Consider the following 19,479-nt stretch of genomic DNA (forward strand, 5'->3'; position numbering starts at 1 on the left):
TTTATTTTTAAAATAAGCCACGGAAACTGGGAATCCTTAAAAAAAAATGTCTTCCTTATTTACTAGTCTTGTCACTCTCCACCTGACACCCACCCACAAGGCGTGTCCCGCTGCCCCAGAAAAAAGATCATCCGGCCGAAACCGGTTTGACTCAATGGATAGAGCGTCGGCTTGTGGACTGAAAGGTCCCGGGTTCAATTCCGGTCAAGGGCATGGACCTTGGTTGCGGGCACATCCCCAGTGGGGGGGCGTGCAGGAGGCAGCTGGTCGACGATTCTCTCTCATCAATGTTTCTCTCTGTCCCTCTCTCTTCCTCTCTGTAAAAAATCAATAAAATCTATTAAAAATAATTTTAAAAAAAGATCCCCCGGCCCCACGTGATGCGGAAATGGCCGGGGTATTTAAATGTATTTAAAGGAGCAGAATGGCTTGAAGAAGGTGCTGTTTCTGCTCCTTCTTTTTCAACGGTCTCATGTGCTGACTCTGGATGGAGGTGGACATCCATCGGGCAGCTCGGACAGAGCCAGGCCGGGAGGTGGGCAGGGCGGTCTCTGCACAGGCCTCTCTCCATGGCTCTGTTGGCACGAATGGGAAGGAGACGTCCTATGGAATAAAAGGCTAATATGCAGATTGTCCCTTCGCCTGGGGTTCCACCGGCGTTGGGCCTGGGGGCGGGGCTGGCCCTCCCCGCTGCCGGCCCGGCCCCATTGCCGGATCAGGCAGGCGGACCCCATCCATGCCGAACGTGTGCCCCGGCCTCTGCTCCTATGACTAACACAGGACAGAGCTGTGAGACGCCGGGCCAGGGACCTCATTAGCTCTGGCGGAAAGGGCACCTCATGCTCCTGGACGGACCGGAGGCCCTGGCTGCGGGGAGAGGTGCGTGCCTCCGGCTCTCCTGGCCCCGGCGACGAGCCGTGGCCTCCGCCGCTTGGAAAGGTGGGGACGCCGTCCATTAGGCCTTTGGCCGGCTGTCCCGCTGTGTGAGGTGGCACCATCCGGCTGCCCCACCCGGGGTCAGGTCCTCTCTGCCCTGCGAGGGCACGGAGGCTCCCACAGCACACTCCAGCGGGAACGCCGGGCGGGGCCGGGGGCAGCCTCGCCCGCCTCCCTCCGCAGCGGGCCTCTGCCCGGAGTCCTGCACACCCCCCAGGGGCCCTGCACCCTGGGCAGTGCCGCCCCCTCTGAGGTCCTTCCCCCTGGGCTGTGGAGGAAGTGCCATCCCCGCTCTGGGCCCCGGTCCACCCGGGCCCCGGTCCTCGCCTCAGAGGCCCCGCACGCTGCTCGGAAGGCTCGGACGGCGGCTGCGGGGTGAGGGGGGCTGGACACGCACTCCGACGGAGGCACTGGCACGCGTGGTTGGGGAACAGGAGCCCTCTCGGGTTCGGAAGTGGCCGCTGGGACTCTGTGTCAGGGTCACAGGGGTGGAGTTTTCCAGGCTGTTGTCCTCGGTGGGTGTGTCTGGGTGAGGCGGTGTCTGAACCCAGGGCCACATAGCTCCGTGGGGTGGGCCCGGCCGCACCCGGGGGTGGGAGCCGTGGGCCAGCACAGTCATCGGTGGGGGCGGCCGAGGCCATCCCCGGGCTGGGGGGGGGCTGCCGGAGGAGGCGCCCACTCCCCCTCCGAGGGGCCGAGGCTCCCGGACCTGCTCCCGGCCGAGGCTCCCGGACCTGCTCTGGGCCACGCTGACCGCCCCTCAGGCAGCGGCTGCGGCCCAGCTGCTTACGTTGTCTTCTAAGGAGGGTGCTGCCCAGACTGTGTGGGTCCCACCTCTGGCACCTCTTTTCTTTTAATTTAATTTAAAAAATGTTTGTATTGATTTCAGAGAGGAAGGGAGAGGGGAGAGAGAGAGAGGAGAGAAAGAAACACCGATGATGAGAGAGAATCACTGATCGGCTGCCTCCTGTGCAGCCAAACGGGATCGAGCCAGGGACCAGGGCTGTGCCCTGACCGGGAATCGAACCGCGACCTCCTGGTTCATAGGTCGATGCTCAGCCGCTGAGCCACCCAGCTGGGCTATGGCTCACCTGTCTCACCCTTTGCGTCCCAGTTTCTGCTCAGGACTCTCAGTCTTAGCTCACACCCTGTCCTCGTTGGAGGGGGGAGGTTTGGGAAGACGGTGTGTCTGCGCGGGGAGGAGGGCGGGCGGAGTCCGGTCCCTGCGGTGCAGACCTGTCCGCACGCCCCCCTCCCTCAGTCCCGGGGACTCCTGACCCCCTCCCTCCGGCAGGTGGAGCTCACGGGCAACAGCATCTACGAGTACATCCACCCGTCCGACCACGACGAGATGACGGCCGTGTTGGCCGCCCACCAGCCCCTGCACCCCCACCTGCTCCAAGGTGCGTGCCCTCTGCCCCCGGGGAGCCGGCCGGAGCGCCAGGCAGTGCGCTGGGCGTCCCACCGGGTCTGCCCCCCACTGTCTGCCGGGGGGACCCACTGCCCGCCGGGGTCTGCCCCCCACTGCCCGCCGGGGGTCTGCCCCCCACTGCCCGCCGGGGGGTCCCACTGCCCGCCGGGGGTCTGCCCCCCACTGCCCGCCGGGGTCTGCCCCCCACTGCCCGCCGGGGGGTCCCACTGCCCGCCGGGGTCTGCTCCCCCCCACACTGCCCGCCCGGGGGTCTGTCCCCCACTGCCCGCCGGGGCTGGGGGTCACGGTGATGGATTGGAGGGTCACAGCGGGGGCTGGGGGCAGATGGCGCCGTGGAAAGGGGAGCTGTGCCTCAGACCCTGGCCCCAGGCGCAGAGGATTGTGGGTAACATGGGCCTCTCCCCCTGGGGTGCCTTGGGGAACCCCTCCCGGCCCAGGCGTGCCCTGGGGGAGGGGGGGAGGCTGGGGCCAGCCCAGGGGTAACCTCTAGAAGTCACGTATAACCCCCCGGGCTGCGTTTGGAGTGAGTGACCCCTCCCCGGGCAGGCACGTGGCACGGGGGCCGGGAGCTGGTCCCCGGAGGCAGAGGGTCCCCGTGTGGGGCAGCGAGGGGGGCCGTGCTGAGGCTGGGAGAGCCGGAGGCCGGGGTGGCCCAGCAGTCTGCGGGGTCCGCCCCCATTGCACACCGCGGCAGTCTCAGCCCGGGCACAGCTGGCGGGGGGGGGGTCCCCTGGGGCACAGCTGGCGGGGGGGGGCGTCCCCTGGGGCACAGCTGGCGGGGGGGGGCGTCCCCTGGGGCACAGCTGGCGGGCCCCGGGGCTGGCTCCCTCGGCTGCACCGGGAGGCTGCACTCGGTATCTGCTGCCCGAGGGAGGCGGAGGCCTCGCGGGCCCAGGCGCCCCCGGGGCAGGCCAGCTCTCCGGGCCCCAGGCCTCCGGGCAGCGGTCCTCAGGGACCCCGGCTGGCCGGTCCGAGCTCTTGCTACGGCCATGTTTCCAGCCACCTCCTTCCGGGGCACGTCCTCACCCCACCCAGGACCCCACCCCACCCCGTCCCCACCCCCAGGACCCCCCTCAGTCCCACTGCCCAGCCCCCCCCAGGCTGGCCTCTGGCTGCCGGGCCGGGCCGGCTGGGCCTGAGGGCCGGACATTGTGGGGACCGTGGGGCGGGGACAGCGGGCCGGCTCACGCGCTCCTGCTTTCAGAGTACGAGATCGAGAGGTCCTTCTTCCTCCGCATGAAGTGCGTCCTGGCCAAGCGGAACGCGGGGCTGACGTGCAGCGGGTACAAGGTGAGGGCCGGCCGGGGGGGAGGGGGAGGAGGGCCTGGCTGTGGGGGGAGGAGGGCAGAGGGGGAGCCGGGCCGTGGGGGGGAGGAGGGGGGAGCCGGGCTGGGGGGGTGTTTAGGCCGTGGGGGTCAGGGGGGGAAATCTTGAGTGTCTGTGTTTTGCTTCGCACCGAGAACATGTGCACAAGGAGGGCATGGGATGCAGACATGGGGTCCTGACTGTTCCTGCCACTTACTAACCGTCCGGTCTTCCTGGCCCTCCGTGTCCTCCGTGCGCTGGGGGAACAGACTCGATGGCCGTACGGGCTTGTTCCCGCTGGAAGGACGGATCCGGAGGGACTCTGGGAGGGCAGCTTCTGGACGGTGCGGCTCCTCCGGCCCTCGCGGGGCCGTGAGCCCCTGGGGGGGGTCCTGACGGAGCGCGGGCAGAGCTCCCGGCGCGAGGCTGGGCCGTGACCTCAGGACGCTCCCAGCTCCCCTGGGCTGTGGCCTCGGCCGTCACCGTTCCCTGCAGCCCCCGGGCGTGCTCATTCAGGGGATGAAATCTGATTATAAACAAGCCCGTTTCCCAGGAAGCCCCCCCATTCTGCGGGGGAATCCGGTTCCTGAGGGACCAGCTTGTCCGGTGACACCCAGCCTCTTAGCACCGCACCCAGTCCCGGCAGGAGCCGGCTCCCCCTGCCTGGCCCGCCGCCTGGCCCACTGTCCGCCGGAGAGCGTGGGGCACAGGCGGGAGGGGGCGGCCTTGTGCTAGTTATTCTTTTTAAAAAAATATATATTTTATTGGTTTTTACAGAGAGGAAGGGAGAGGGAGAGAGAGCTAGAAATGCTGATGAGAGAAACATCGACCAGCTGCCTCCTGCACACCCCCCACTGGGGATGTGCCCACAACCAATGTACATGCCCTTGACCGGAATCGAACCTGGGACCTTTCAGTCCGCAGGCCGGCGCTCTATCCACTGAGCCACGCCGGTCTCAGCAGTGTTAGTTACTCTGATGTTTCTGAGCAGGGAGGCCAGCCGTCCCCCTGGGGCCCAGGGGAGAGGCAGGGACAGTGGGAGAGGGTTTCAGGAGGGACTGGCCTCATGTGGCCAGCGTCCCTCCGGGCGTGCGGCCACGGCTCCCGAGGCTGGGCGGGGCGGCTGCGGGTCAGGGAGGGGGCCGGGCCGGGCCGGGAGGGGGGAGAGGGGGGCGGGCTGCGGTTGGGGAGGGGGCCGGGCCGGGCCGGGCCGGGAGGGGAGAGGGGAGCGGGCTGCAGTTGGGGAGGGGGCCGGGCCGGGCCGGGAGGGGAGGGGGGGGGAGAGGGGGCCGGGCTGTGGGCTGGGGAGGGGGCCGGGCCGGGGGTGGGGGGTGGGGGGGCAGGCCCTCATCGCCGGGCCGCTGACCGCCCCGCAGGTCATCCACTGCAGCGGCTACCTGAAGGTGCGGCAGTTCCTGCTGGACACGGCGCTGTACGACTCCTGCCACCAGGTGGTGGGGCTGGTGGCCGTGGGCCAGTCGCTGCCGCCCAGCGCCGTCACCGAGGTCAAGCTGCACAGCAACATGTTCATGTTCCGCGCCAGCCTGGACCTCAAGCTCATCTTCCTGGACTCCCGGTGAGCGGCCCGGGACCCGACACCGGGGTGGGGGCGGGGAGCGAGCGGGGACCTGGAGAAACCGAGGCGGGATTGGGAGCATCAGCAGCCGCACCCCCCGCACCCCTCACCCCCCACCCCCACCCCCACCCCCGACACTCCACCACCCCCCACCCCCAACCTTCCCCACCCCCCACCCCCCACACCCCACACCCCCCTAGCCCCCTCCCCCTCACCCCCCACCCCGCAGAATCCCAGAGCCTGGGGTTGTGTTCCGGGGGTTGTGGGCTTTTGCTTTGAAACTGTGGCGGGTGCTTTTGGGAAGGACGCGGGCGGCGGGGGGATGAGCGATGTGGGGTCTGGCAGATCCCCTGACGGGCCTTCCGCACTGGGGGGGGGGGGGGGCGGGTAAGGAGTCGGTGCTGCCAAGCCCGCCCCGTCATTCCTGAAGCCGCGGACTTTGAGGAGCAACACAGTGCGTGTTTCTGAGTCATTCACGTCCGGGGCCGCAGTTCTGGAGCATCCCGTCCGACGGCCTGGGCCCCCCCCCCCCCCCCCCCCCCCCCCCCCCCCCGGAGCGGGGCCGGTGCTCCTGCCGCAGCTCCGGCTCCGAGCCCGAGGCCGGCACTCAGGCGGCCGCACCTGCGGCCCCGGGTCCGGGGCTCTGGCCCCCGAGTCCCCCCGCCCCGCCGCTCCTTCCTGCCGAGGGCGCCATGGAAATGCGCCCCAACCGGGAGCCGTTCCCGGGAAACGTGAGGCTCCCGAGATTCCCGGCCCGAGCCGCACGGGCCCCCGGCGCGGGCCAGGGAGCGGAGTCAGGTGTCCGCCTCCCGGCAGCTCAGGCTTCAGGCCTGGACCTCGGGGCCCCCGGCCTGGTCGCCCGGCTCCGCCGTCCCCGGAACCCGCATCTGCTCCGGCGTCTTACGCTGGCCTCCCGCCCGCAGGGTCCGTGGTGCTATTTCGGGGTCCAGAGCCATCCCCGCTCTGCGAGGCTCCGGTGTCCCCAGTTCTTCCCTAACCTTCCCCCCACCTCACCCCCAACACACACACACACACACTCACACACACACTCACACACACACACACACACACACACACTCACACACACACACACACACTCACACACACACACACACACTCACACACACACACACACTCACACACATACACACACACTCACACACACACACACACTCACACACACACACACTCACACACACACACACACACACACTCTCACACACACACACACACTCACACACACACTCACACACACACACACTCACACACACACACACACACACTCACACACACACACACACACACTCACTCACACACACACTCACACACACACACACTCACACACACACACACACACACTCACACACACACACACACACACACACACACACACGGGGACGCGCCAGCACAGGCCGTCCGAGCCCGCGGGGGGCAGTGTCCAGGGCGGCCTGGAGGTCAGAGGTCACACTCAGTGGCCGGGATCCGGCGCCCCCGTCAGAGCCGGGTACACAGACGGGGCCGTGGCTCGGCCTGAGAGGACAGCACCCACACGCTTGGAAGCCAGACGCCAAAGGGCAAATGCCGACCGTCCCCTCAGACGAAGCTTCTGGAGGAGGCACAGCCAGAGGGACAGGGCGTGGAGTAGACGTGGCCAGGGACGTGGGAGGGGACGGGGACTTGCTATGTCATGGGCAGCGTTTCTGCTTGGATGGGTGGCAAGTTCTGGAAATGGGAGTGGGGACGAGCAGACCACATGGTGGGTGGTGTTCCTGCCACTGAACGGTACGCTTACAGATGGTTAAAATGCTAACCTCACTTTTATTTACTTATTTTTTTTTTTTTTAATGTATTGATTTTTTACAGAGTGGAAGGGACAGGGAGAGAAAGTTAGAAACATCGACCAGCTGCCTCCTGCACACCTCCTACTGGGGATGTGCCAGCAACCAAGGTACATGCCCTTGACCGGAATTGAACCCAGGACCTTTCAGTCCGCAGGCCGACGCTCTATCCACTGAGCCAAACAGGTCAGGGCTATTTACGTTTTTAAAATGATTCTCTTCCAGGAGAAATTTTTTAAAAATTTGTTTTTCAGAGAGGAAGGAGAAGGAGAGAGAGAGAGAATCACTGATCGGCTGCCCCCAGCATGCCCCCTACAGGGATCAAGCCTGAAACCCAGGCCTGTGTTCTGACCGGGACTGGAACCCTGACCCTCTGGCTCATAGGTGGACTCTCAGCCACGGGGCCAGGCGGCGGGACTCACCACAGTAATTCGTAAAAGGTTCCCACGGAAGTGCCCGGAGAGGGCTCTTCCTCAGGTGGCAGCTTCGTCGGACACCGTATCCGAGCCCCCCAGTCCTCGGAGGGGCTGCCCGGGCCGGCTGCGCTGAGCCCGCCCTCCCCGCGGCTCCTCGGAGCAGGCCGGCTCCTGGGTGCTCCCTCCGCCCAGGCCGAGCTCAGCCCTCCTTCTTGTAAAAAAAACGATCATTCTGGCTCCCCAACCCCGCACCCCCACCCCGGCCCTGGGCATCCCTGGGCAGAGCCGGGAGAGCGGAGGTGAAGGCGCCGCAGAGCAGGGCGCTCACGCCCCCCTCCCCCAGGGTGACGGAGCTGACGGGGTACGAGCCGCAGGACCTGATCGAGAAGACCCTGTACCACCACGTGCACGGCTGCGACGCCTTCCACCTGCGCTACGCGCACCACCTGCGTGAGTACCGCCCGGAGGAGGAGGCGGGGGGGCCGGGGCCGGCCGGGGGAGGCGAGGGGGGCCACTTGGTGCACCGTCGGAAACCTCAGGGGGTCCTCGCACCGGATTTAAGCAGTTCCTCGTTGTCAGTGCTCAGACACCCCGTGACGGTGTGTGTGTGTGTGTGTGTGTAAGCTTCTACCAGGGGTCTTCAAACTACGGCCCGCAGGCCACATGCGGCCCGCAGAGGAGTCTGATCCGGCCCGCCAGGTTTTTTGGGCAGTGAGCGCAGCCGAGGTGTTACAGTAGGAATTAGTAGTTCATATAGTCAGGCCCTCCAGCTCTCTGAGGGACCGTGATCTGGCCCCCACTTTAAAAAGTTTGAGGACCCCTGTTCTAGACTGTGGATTTGGGACGCAGTTTCTCTGTGACATCTGGACACCAGTTGGGAGGACAGTCAGAGCCGTGAGAGCCACACGGAGCCCGCGCTGTGCCAGGGCGGGTGTCAGGGAGGGAACATCTGGTCGACCCAGAGGGACCGTCTCCTGTTCACCATCCTCCTTTCCCTGCTGAGGAGGCGGAGGTTCAGAGAGGGCGTGGGCCCACAGTCACAGCGGGGGGGGGAGCGGAGCCGAGCCTCCGCCCGCGGCCGCAGTGGGGCTGGGAAGCTCAGGCTGGGAGGACAGTGCGGGAGGAGGGACAGGGGCGTCCATCGGCCGGCAGAGGAGTCCGGGGCCTTTGGGCTGGGGCTGCTCCCGCCACTGAGATGCGGAAGAAGGACCTTCCGGGCCCCAGTTTGGGCAGCAGATCTCTGGGGTGGAGGAGCGCCTCACCCTCCCGTCCAGCCCCCTGTGCCGTGGCCGCCTGGGGTGCCCGCCTGGGGTGCCCGCCTGGGGTGCCCGCCTGGGAGTGCCCGCCTGGGGTGCCCGCCTGGGAGTGCCCGCCTGGGGTGCCCGCCTGGGGTGCCCGCCTGGGGTGCCCGCCTGGGGTGCCATTCACGGGGGCGAGGGCTGGAGGGACAGATCTCCGCACGGAGCCCAGGCGGCACGTGCCCCCCGGCTCTGCTCTGAGCTAAGAGGCTCGGGGACGGGGGGGGGGGGGGGGGGGGGGACAGGCGGACGGCAGGCCCCGGGGGCCCGGCTGGCCGTCGGCGCGGACCTGACGGCTGAGCCAGGTCCCGGGCGCTGTCCTGAGTCCCTGGGGGCCGAGACCCGTGAGGGGACACCCCTGTGCAGGTGCGGGCGCTCTTCCTGCCCCTCAGCCCGCGAGGCGCCTCCATCCTCTCCCCGCCCTCGGGGGGACAGTCCCCACCACCGGGGAGGAGAGGGCAGGACCGGCCCTGGGCCGAGCCCCTCGCTGAGGCAGGAGGTGCTGGGAGCCCCGGCAGGCATTCTGGGTCCAGCTCCGCTCCTGAAGACCGCAGTCCGGGAGGATTCCGGGGGAGCCACGAAGGCCGCTTTTGGGGGAAGCACATTTGTGGAACTGGAGTTTCCATCCCAGTCGCTTCAGAAAAGCACGGCCGCCGCTGTCCTCTGGGCGTGGCTCCAGCTTCAGAGCCATCTCAGCCCGCAGTGTTGGGGACATGGCTCCCAGGTGAAAGGCGGAGCTTGGGGGGCGTCCCCCCTCCGTCTGTCCATCTGTCAGTCACGAAGACCGCAGGGACTTACTCTAGGTCCTTCCAGCCGGGGCCTGTTGGGCAGCTCTCAGGCTACATGGGCAGGCAGTGGGCCGGGGCGTGGGCTGACACTCAGTCAGGGTTCCCCTTGGTTGCTGTGCTGCCCGTTGCCCTGGGTCAGAGACCAGCAGAGGAGACCTGCCCATGTCCGGGGTCAGAGACCAGCAGAAGGAACATGTGTGTGTGAGTGTGTGTGTGTGTGTGTGTGTGTGTGAGGGTGTGTGTGTATGTGTCTGTGAGGGTGTGTGTGTGTGTGTATGTGAGGGTGTGTGTGAGGGTGTGTGTGTGTGTGTATGTGAGGGTGTGTGTGAGTGTGTGTGTGTGTGAGGGGATGTGTGAGGGTGTGTGTGTGTGTGTGTATGTGAGGGTGTGTGTGTGTGTGTGAGGGGGTGTGTGAGGGGATATGTGAGGGTGTGTGTGAGTGTGTGTGTGTGTGAGGGGATGTGTGAGGGTGTGAGTGTGTGTGTGTGTGTGTGTGTGTGTGAGGGTGTGTGTGAGGGTGTGTGTGTGAGGGCGTGTGTGAGGGTGTGTGTGTGAGGGCGTGTGTGAGGGTGTGTGTGTGTGTGTGTGTATGTGAGGGGGTGTATGGGGGTGTGTGTGTGTGTGAGGGGGTGTGTGAGGGGATGTGTGAGGGTGTGTGTGTGAGGGTGTGTGTGAGGGGGTGTGTGTGTGTGTATGTGAGGGGGTGTGTGGGGGTGTGTGTGTGTGTGAGGGGGTGTGTGAGGGGATGTGTGAGGGTGTGTGTGAGGGTGTGTGTGAGGGTGTGTGTGTGTGTATGTGAGGGTGTGTGTGAGTGTGTGTGTGTGTGAGGGGATGTGTGAGGGTGTGTGTGTGTGTGTGTGTGTGTGTATGTGAGGGTGTGTGTGTGTGTGAGGGGGTGTGTGAGGGGATGTGTGAGGGTGTGTGTGTGAGGGTGTGTGTGAGGGTGTGTGTGTGTGTGTGTATGTGAGGGGGTGTGTGGGGGTGTGTGTGTGTGTGAGGGGGTGTGTGAGGGATGTGTGAGGGTGTGTGTGAGGGTGTGTGTGTATGTGAGGTGTGTGTGTGTGTGTGTGAGGGTGTGCTCACAGGCGTGCCCCTCCACAGGGACAGCCTGCCCTCTCTGTCAGGGTCCGGAGGGGAGGGGTCCTTAGGCCCAGGCAGGCCAGAACCAGGGCTGCAGCCGCCCAGGGTCTGCATCCCCAGGGACAGGCTGCTGAGGCCGGGCCCCCTCAGGCCAGCATTGCTGACGGCCCCAGGCCCCTCAGGCCAGCATTGCTGACGGCCCCGGGCCCCCCTCAGGCCAGCATTGCTGACGGCCCCAGGCCCCCCCTCAGGCCAGCATTGCTGACGGCCCCAGGCCCCCCCTCAGGCCAGCATTGCTGACGGCCCCGGGGCCCCCCTCAGGCCAGCATTGCTGATGGCCGCCCCCCCCCCCCCCCCCCCCCCCCGCTTGCAGTGCTGGTGAAGGGCCAGGTGACCACCAAGTACTACCGGCTGCTGTCAAGCTGGGCGGCTGGGTGTGGGTGCAGAGCTACGCCACCGTCGTGCACAACAGCCGCTCCTCCCGGCCCCACTGCATCGTGAGTGTCAATTATGTCCTCACGTAAGTCACGTATTTGTTTCTCTCCCTGCTCTCCTCCCGCCCATCAACCGCTCCACGGCGCCATCTCTCTCTCTGGACTGTGCATCTGTCTGCTGTTGTGTTTGCATTGAACACGCTGGGGGAGGGGGTCCACGGTCCTGAGGGCCAGGCGCCTGGGAAACGGGGGCCCAGCTCCGGGCCTGGGGGGAGGGTCTGTGCCGGGTGAGGCAGGGGGCAGAGGGAGGGCAGGGATGCCCCCCATCTTGACCATGATGGAAAGGGGCTGCAGGTCCCGGACCCCACATACATGCTGACACTCCCGGTGCCCCCACCCGCTGGACCCCGGGCGTGCACCTGCTCCTGCCATTTGGGATGGGGACAGCCCGTGTCCCCCGTCTTCCTATACGGCCTATTGCAATGGCGGTAAAGATTTGGTCCCTTTAAACCCCAGAAGGTCAAGTTCAGTGGCAAATACTTTTTTAAAATTTTATTTATTTTTTTAAAAATATATTCTATTGATTTTTTACAGAGAGGAAGGGAGAGGGAATGAGAGTTAGAAACATCGATGAGAGAGAAACATCAATCAGCTGCCTCCTGCACGCCCCCTACTGGGGATGTGCCCGCAACCAAGGTACATACCCTTGACTGGAATCAAACCTGGGACCCTTCGGTTCGCAGGCCAACACTCTATCCACTGAACCACACTGGTTTCAGCCAGTGACAAATACTTTTAAGACCATTAGGAGGAACAGGACCTGAGTCTATCTGTGACCATGTACACTGAGTGGCCAGATGATGATCTCTGAACGCATGATTATCTGGCCATTCAGTGTCTATCCTATAGAATAAAAGGCTAATATGCAAATTGTCTGCTCAACCAGGAGTTTGAACCAGCACGCAGGCTGGCCAACCACCCATGTCCCCTCCCCCTGGCCAGGCTGGCCGGACACCACTCATGCTTGAATTCACGCTCTGGGCCTCTAATATTTATAGTACACATACACTGAGCGGCCAGGTTATTATGGCTCAGAGATCATCACAATCTGGCCACTCGGTGTAGTGCTCTCCGCCCACCATGCCATGGTATGGTACCCCCTGGCGCCTGGCTCTAACCCAGGACTCGCCAGCCTGTGCCCTCGCCCGCTCTGAGCCGGGCCCCTCGAGCTGCTCTGAGGCAGTGAGCACTCGGGCGCCACGTTCTCTCCCAGGACGATAGGGCGCTGGGGTGTTTGTTTTTGTGTGAGAAGCAGTGGTTTTAGCAGAACGGTAGGGACGAGAGGATTTTAGCCCCCTGCACACTTTCTGAGCAAATCGATGTGACAGGGCTGGACTGGGCGGCCTCACTGCCCCCCCTCCCATGGGCATGAGGGCACCGAGGTGGGTCTTTGGGGCAAAATGGCCCCTCAAGCTTCCAGCCAGGCCTCCCCGGGGCTCAGGAGCCTCGGGGCCACCGATGCTCGGGGACGTGCCCACGGTCCCCAGGCCGGGAGTGTGGGGTCCGGGGGGTTGGAGAGAGCCGCACCCCCATTTCTGCCGAATAACACCGTCCCGCTCACCAGGCTGCGGGTGGCTTTATAACGGGGGCCTGTCCTCTTCCCAACCCGCCTGCCCCGGCCTGGCTGACCGGCCCCCAAGCCGGAGGGGACCTGGCGGGGTGCCGGCCGCGGCCCAGCCGGCTGGACACCCGCCCTTGCCTCGCAGGGACATCGAGTACAAGGAGCTGCAGCTGTCCCTGGACCAGGTGGCCACGGCCAAGTCCCAGGACTCCTGGCGGGCCGCCCTGTCTACCTCCCAGGACGCGCGCAAGTTAGCTAAACCCAAATCCGCGAAGGCGAAGACGAAGCTGAGAACAAACCCGTACCCCCCACAGGTACCACGCATGGGGGGCGTTTGGGGACCGGCCACGCTCACGGCCGAGCTGGGGGCGCTGGCCTCGGGCCCCGGCAGGCCCCAGGGGGCAGGCGCAGAGTCCACGGAAACGGGGGTCCCAGGCCTCTCTGTTTGCACAGCATTTTAAAAAACCATTAAAAAAATATATTTTATTGATTCTTTACAGAGAGGAAGAGAGAGGGATAGAGAGTTAGAAACACCGATGAGAGAGAATCATCAATCAGCTGCCTCCTGCACACCCCCCACTGGGGATGCGCCCGCAACCAAGGTACATGCCCTTGACCGGAATCGAACCCGGGACCCTTCAGTCTGCAGGCCAATGCTCTACCCATTGAGCCAAACCGGTTTCGGCAACATTTTTTCTTTTTAAAATACATTTTTATTGACTTCAGAGAGGAAGGAAGAGGGAGAGAGAGGTACATGGATGATGAGAGAGAATCACTGATTGGCTGCCTCCCGCACGCCCCCCCCTGGAGATCAAGCCCACAACCTGGGCCTGAGCCCTGACCAGGAATGGAACCATGACCTCTGGGTCATAGGTCGACGCTCAGCCACTGAGCCACACCAGCCGGGCCCCTCTTCCTCTTTCCCCGCAGTTTGCGAGCTCTTAGGAGGAGCAGAGGCCCTGTGTGTGTTGGCAGCGTGGGGGGAGGAGATGATGTACCTGGGAGGGTCCCTGGGGTGCTGTCTGCCGGACAGCTGGCGGGGCCGGGGGCCGGAGGGGTCCGCCCGGGGAGGGGCCGGGCCCGGGGCTCCGGCCTCCGCAGCCCCTCACCCGCCCGTGCCCCGCAGCAGCTCAGCCCGTTCCCGGTGGAGAGGCTGGAGTGCGGCCCGCTGGCACACTGGAGGGCCAGCCCCCCGCCGGACGCCGCGGGCCCCCCGGAGCCGCAGCTGCACCCCGACGGCGGCGAGCTCCTGTACCCCCCGCCCTACGGCCTGCCCTTCTCCTACCGCTACGGACCCTGCCCCCTGGACCCCCACGTCTTCGGCGGCAAGAAGCCCGTGCTGCCGGCCAAGCTCGGGCCCCAGGGGTCCCCGTGCGAGGTGGCCCGCTTCTTCCTGAGCGAGTGCCAGTGGCACTACGCCAACCCCCTGGTGCCCGGCAGCCCGGCGCCCGCCAAAGCCCTCTCCGAGCCGCCGCCGAGCACCGCCCGGCACAGCCTGGTGCCCAGCTACGAAGGTGGGTCCCGGGGGCGGGGGGGGGCGTGGGGCTGCAGACGGGGGGGGGGGTGGCGGATGGAGCGGGACCCCCCAGTGTGGGCGCCTCCCCGTTTCCTGCTCCTGAGTAGGGATCCTGTGCCTTCCCGCTCTCAGTGCGAGCGCCCCCTGTGGGAGCTAACGCCCGCGGCTGGCCGTGTGCCGGAGGCCCGGAGATGGTATAAAGGGGGCAGGAAGGGGGCTCGGCTGCCCCCGTGACATCCGGCCTCTGCCCCCTCAGGGGGACCAAGTGATTTTCAAAGTGGCCTCCACGTCCTGGGAAGGGCTCAGCTGCACACATTTTACTTTTAAAAATATAGTTTTATTGATGTCAGAGGGGAAGGCAGAGGGGGAGAGAGAGAAACATCCATGATGAGAGAGAATCCTGGATCGGCTGCCTCCTGCACTCCCCACACTGGGGACTGAACCCACAGCCCGGGCCTGTGCCCTGACCGGGAATCCAACCGTGACCTGGTCCCTAGGTCAACGCTCAGCCTCTGGGCCACGCCGGCCGGGCTGCACGTGTTTATAAGCTCACGAGAGGCCCGGTGCGCGGAATCCGTGCGGGCTCAGGCCTCCTCTCCCCCAGCTGCCCCACCGGCTTCCCTCTGGCACCCGGACCCGGGCGGCTTCCCTCGGCCGGCTTCGTCCGGGAGGACATCGGTCTGATTAGCATATTACCCTGTTGTTATTATCGATGCCCGGCTCCAGCCAAAAGCGAATGTGGGAGACTTGGTTTTCCTCCCGTGGCCAGCAGCGGTGAAAATCCGGGCTCAGGGACAGGAATGTCACTCCCCACACCCTCCCAGCAGGTCTCAGTTCCTGCATCTGTAACGGGATCCTGAGCCATGGGACATGCTCACCCTGGGGCTTGGCGCACAGTAGGCGCCTGTCCAGCACATGCTAGGTCCACAGCAGAGAGATAGGAACGGCCCCTCAGCCAGCTCCTCCTGGTGGCCGGCAGGCAGGAAAAGGTCCTCCGTGGATGTGCAGCCAGCTGCCCTGGGCCCAGCAGACCCGTTTGCTCGCTGGGCCAGCCCAGACGGGAGGCAGGAGAGGGGGCTGAGGACCGGCTGCAGGAGGTGTAGCTCCGAATGCAGACCAAGGCCGTGCCAACGCCCTGCCCTGCGGCGGCCCCTGGACGCAGAGAGAAGCCCGTGCTCAGAGGGGACGGCCCCTGGGGCTCCCTCCCCCACCATCATCCTCTTTACCTTTTTAAAGTTTTTTATTGATTTTTAGAGAGAGGGGGAGAGATAGAAACATTGATGGTGAGAGAGAAGCATGGATCGGCTGCCTCCTGCGTTTCCCACACTGGGAATCAAGCCTGCAACCTGGGCCTGTGCCCTGACCGGGAATCGAACTGGGACCTCCTGGTTCATAGGTCCACGCTAAACCACTGAGCCACACCGGCCGGGCCCTACCCACCGCTCGGGAAGCTCCCTGTGCCCTGACCCTTGCTCCGGGCTGTGAGGGGCTGAGAAACTCGAGCCTCGGAGATGACCGGGACTGGTTTTCGGAAGGAACGGTTTAAGGAAAGCTCCCGCCACAGCCCTGCCTGTGGCTCCGCAGATGTGGGTCCCCGGACCCAGCGGGCCCCTCAGACAGCCAAGGCTCTGGGCCTCTGGGGAAAGAGACGGAGCCCAGAGCTGCGGCAGCAGCTGCAGCCCGGCCGCCTGCGTGAGGGAGAGAATTGTTCTCAGGGAGAGGCGGCTGCTTTCCTAAAAGGCTGTTTAGAAAGTGAGAGGTCAGGAACCACCTCATTTATCACACACTCCGTGTGCACAGGGCCCCCAGGTGCTAATTTGGGGCAATTTGTGACCAGCTTCCTGGTGTTTTCACATCAGAGACAAAGGCGGCCTTGAGGAAAGGCAGGAGGAGCCCGTTGGTGGCCAGCGTCTGCTTAGGGAAGCGGTGATTATTTTATTTAAAAAAATGTATTTTATTGATTTTTCACAGAGAGAAAGGGAGAGGGATAGAGAGTCAGAAACATCAAAGAGAGAGAATCATCCATCAGCCGCCTCCTGCACACCTCCTACTGGGGATGTGCTTGCAACCAAGGTACATGCCCTTGACCGGAACCGAACCTGGGACCTTTCAGTCCGCAGGCCGACGCTCCATCCACTGAGCCACACCGGTTTCAGCTCGGTTCTTATCTTAATCATGACAACCCTGAAGGGAGCAGGGAGTGCCCACTCCTGTGCCCACGGAGGGGTCAGCCAGGAAGATGGGGTGACTGTGCCCCATCGCTGGATGGGGTGACCTCCAGACCAGCGCTGTCCAGTCTGGCAGCCTCCGGCCGCAGCGAGGGGGGCTGTCTGGCCGCGCTCAAACACGGGAACAAAGATATTTTTATTTTTTAATCCTCCCCCGGGGATAATTTCCCCATGGATTTTCAGAGAGAGTGGAAGAGAGAGGGCGATACGGAGAGAAACATGGCCACAAGAATTGGCTGCCCTCCTGCACGTGCCCTGACCAGGGCCGGCGGTATCCACTGAGCCACACCGGCCAGGCACAGAGCATACTTTTAAAGTTCGATGGCGACTTGTACTGAATTAAGTTTTGGTGATTCCACCTGCTGCTCCCGCCCCGGGGCGGCCACCGGAGCGTCTCAGACCGCATCTCAGAGGGGCGGGGGGGCCGGGGCGCCGGGGATGCGGTGGAGAGGGTGGCGGTGCCCGGGGTCCCCTGGGCACTGGGCACCGGCCGCGGCCCCTCGGACTGACCTGCCGCTGTCCCCGCAGCGCCCGCGCCCCGCAGGTTCGCCGAGGCCCCCGCGCCGCCGCCGCCGCCGCCGCCGAGCTTCCCGAGCTGCGGCCGCTTCCGCGAGGGGCCCGCGCCCGCCGCCGCCAAGGCCGCCCGCCCCGCCCCGGCCCCGGCCCCGCCGCCCGCGCAGCTGCCCTTCGTGCTGCTCAACTACCACCGCGTGCTGCGCCGCGGGCCGCTGGGGGGCGCTGCGCCCGCCCCGCCCGTCCCGGCCGCCCCGGCCCGCGGCCCGCACGCCCCCGAGGCCGCTGCCGCCGCGCTCCGGCCCCGGCCGCCCGGCCCCGCCGCCAACGCGCCCGCCGCGCCGCTGCCGCACTACCTGGGCGCCTCCGTCATCATCACGCACGGCAGGTGACCGGGACCGGACGGCGGGTGACCGGGACCGGACGGCGGGTGACCGGCCATCACGCACGGCAGGTGACCGGGACCGGACGGCAGGTGACCGGGACCGGACGGCGGGTGACCGGGACCGGACGGCGGGTGACCGGCCATCACGCACGGCAGGTGACCGGGACCGGACGGCAGGTGACCGGGACCGGACGGCGGGTGACCGGGACCGGACGACGGGTGACCGGCCATCACGCACGGCAGGTGACCGGGACCGGACGGCGGGTGACCGGGACCGGACGGCGGGTGACCGGGACCGGACGGCAGGTGACCGGCCATCACGCATGGCAGGTGACCGGGGACCAGGCAAGGACCGGAGGGGGACCGGGGGCGCCCTGGCCCCGCGGCCAGAAGCCATAGCCCGGCCTCGGGGGCTCCGGCTGCCCAGCGTCCGGCCGAGCTCCGGGGGCGAGCTGCGTATGCACGACTTAAATTAATTTATACAGAGACGACTATTTTAATAGCGCCCGCGGCCCACGTTTAGATTTTTACCGCAGATGCCATCCATGGAGGCCGGGGGACTGACACCGCCCGAGGCGACGGCCCGACCTCGGCTCTCCAGGAGCCGGGTTTCCCCACCAGTGACCTCAGACTGCCCCGCGCTGGGGGCTCTCCGTGCCCTTAGTTTGGAATCAGTCCCAGCACTCTGTCTGCCCCCGATGCTCAGCCCCACCGCCCCGCCTGCCCGGGTGCTCAGTCCCACCGCCCTGTCTGCCCGGATGCTCAGTCCCAGCACCCTGTCTGCCCCCGATGCTCAGTCCCACCGCCCCACCTGCCCGGGTGCTCAGTCCCACCGCCCTGTCTGCCCGGATGCTCAGTCCCAGCACCCTGTCTGCCCCCGATGCTCAGCCCCACCGCCCTGCCTGCCCGGGTGCTCAGTCCCACCGCCCTGTCTGCCCGGATGCTCAGTCCCAGCACCCTGTCTGCCCCCGATGCTCAGCCCCACCGCCCTGCCTGCCCGGGTGCTCAGTCCCACCGTCCTGCCTGCCCCCGATGCTCAGCCCCACCGCCCTGCCTGCCCAGGGTGCTTAGTCCTGCCTGCCGGGGATGCTCAGTCCCACCGCCCTGCCTGCCCGGGGTGCTCAGTCCCACCGCCCTGCCTGCCCGGGGTGCTCAGTCCTGCCTGCCCCGGATGCTCAGTCCCACCGCCCTGCCTGCCCGGGGTGCTCAGTCCTGCCTGCCCGGGGTGCTCAGTCCTGCCTGCCCCGGATGCTCAGTCCCACCGGGGATGGGGTTCTGGCTCCGCCAGGGCCCTCCACCTTAGGGAGGAGTGCACCAGGGCAGCGGCTGGGCCAGACTCCCTGCAGTCCGAGCCCTCTCCGATTCTAAGTCCAGGCAGGAGGTGGTGATTCCAAGCCCTGTGAGTAGACAGTTCTGCTCGTTGAGTCATGCATGAGTCTCATGAAGTTTTTAACTCTGTAATGCAAAAAACCTACACGCTGAGCCCAGGGCCGCGAGCATGCTTCTCAAGTACATCCACAGCTCTTCCTTCCTGAGTGCTGGGGGACACCTTCCAGACGTTAGGCCTGGGATGCAGGAAGGACACACACAACCAGAGTTCAGGAGATGGGCACGTGGGTGACTTAGGCGCCCCATGCGGTGGGCTGCCCCTGCCAGGTCTGATTACAAAGCAGACTCCCTCTGGCCCTGCACGCCGAGGCTGGTGCTTGCTGCCGGGCCGGTGAGCTAAACTGCATGTGCAACACGGGACGTGGTCCGTGGACTGCGCCTCGCGGAGAAGATGTGCTCCAGAGATGGGGCGTTGTCCGCAGCATTTTCTGTGCAGCAGAACTCCATGCGAACATGTCCTGTCTGCCACAAGCAACCAGCAATCTTCCCTGAAGCACCAGCAGTGTTTTATACTTTCATTTTCATAGGTTCAGGTCTCACCATTTAAAAGCTGTGTCATAGCTCAATGCCTTGACCCACCACCTGTCAGTTTGCTCCACGCCATGAACACCCGTGTTGATTTTCCAAAAACAGTTTACTTTCGGGAAAACCCACCTGAGGGACAGAAAGGGCTTTCCGCAGATGTCTTGAACTCATCCTTCTAGCACCAAAGTGCGCCTTCCAC

The 19,479-nt window shown here is 65.3% G+C and overlaps 1 protein-coding gene across 1 annotated transcript in view; it reads left to right on the top strand.

The window, feature by feature from the left end:
* The window catches only part of SIM2 (SIM bHLH transcription factor 2), a gene marked incomplete at both ends in the record, with an annotated part of 34,612 nt that extends 17,239 nt beyond the window's left edge, over nucleotides 1-17,373 (top strand). The window contains 9 exon segments of the mRNA XM_084875864.1: nucleotides 2,231-2,339; nucleotides 3,573-3,658; nucleotides 5,050-5,249; nucleotides 7,847-7,953; nucleotides 11,043-11,084; nucleotides 11,087-11,189; nucleotides 12,870-13,038; nucleotides 13,851-14,238; nucleotides 16,997-17,373. Of these exon segments, the coding sequence (XP_084731990.1) occupies nucleotides 2,231-2,339; nucleotides 3,573-3,658; nucleotides 5,050-5,249; nucleotides 7,847-7,953; nucleotides 11,043-11,084; nucleotides 11,087-11,189; nucleotides 12,870-13,038; nucleotides 13,851-14,238; nucleotides 16,997-17,373 (1,581 nt within the window).
* Nucleotides 17,374-19,479: the final 2,106 nt, after the last annotated feature.

Source organism: Pipistrellus hanaki (genome assembly GCF_964339955.1).
Source record: "Pipistrellus hanaki genome assembly, chromosome: 2".
Classification (NCBI taxonomy): Eukaryota; Metazoa; Chordata; class Mammalia; order Chiroptera; family Vespertilionidae; genus Pipistrellus; species Pipistrellus hanaki.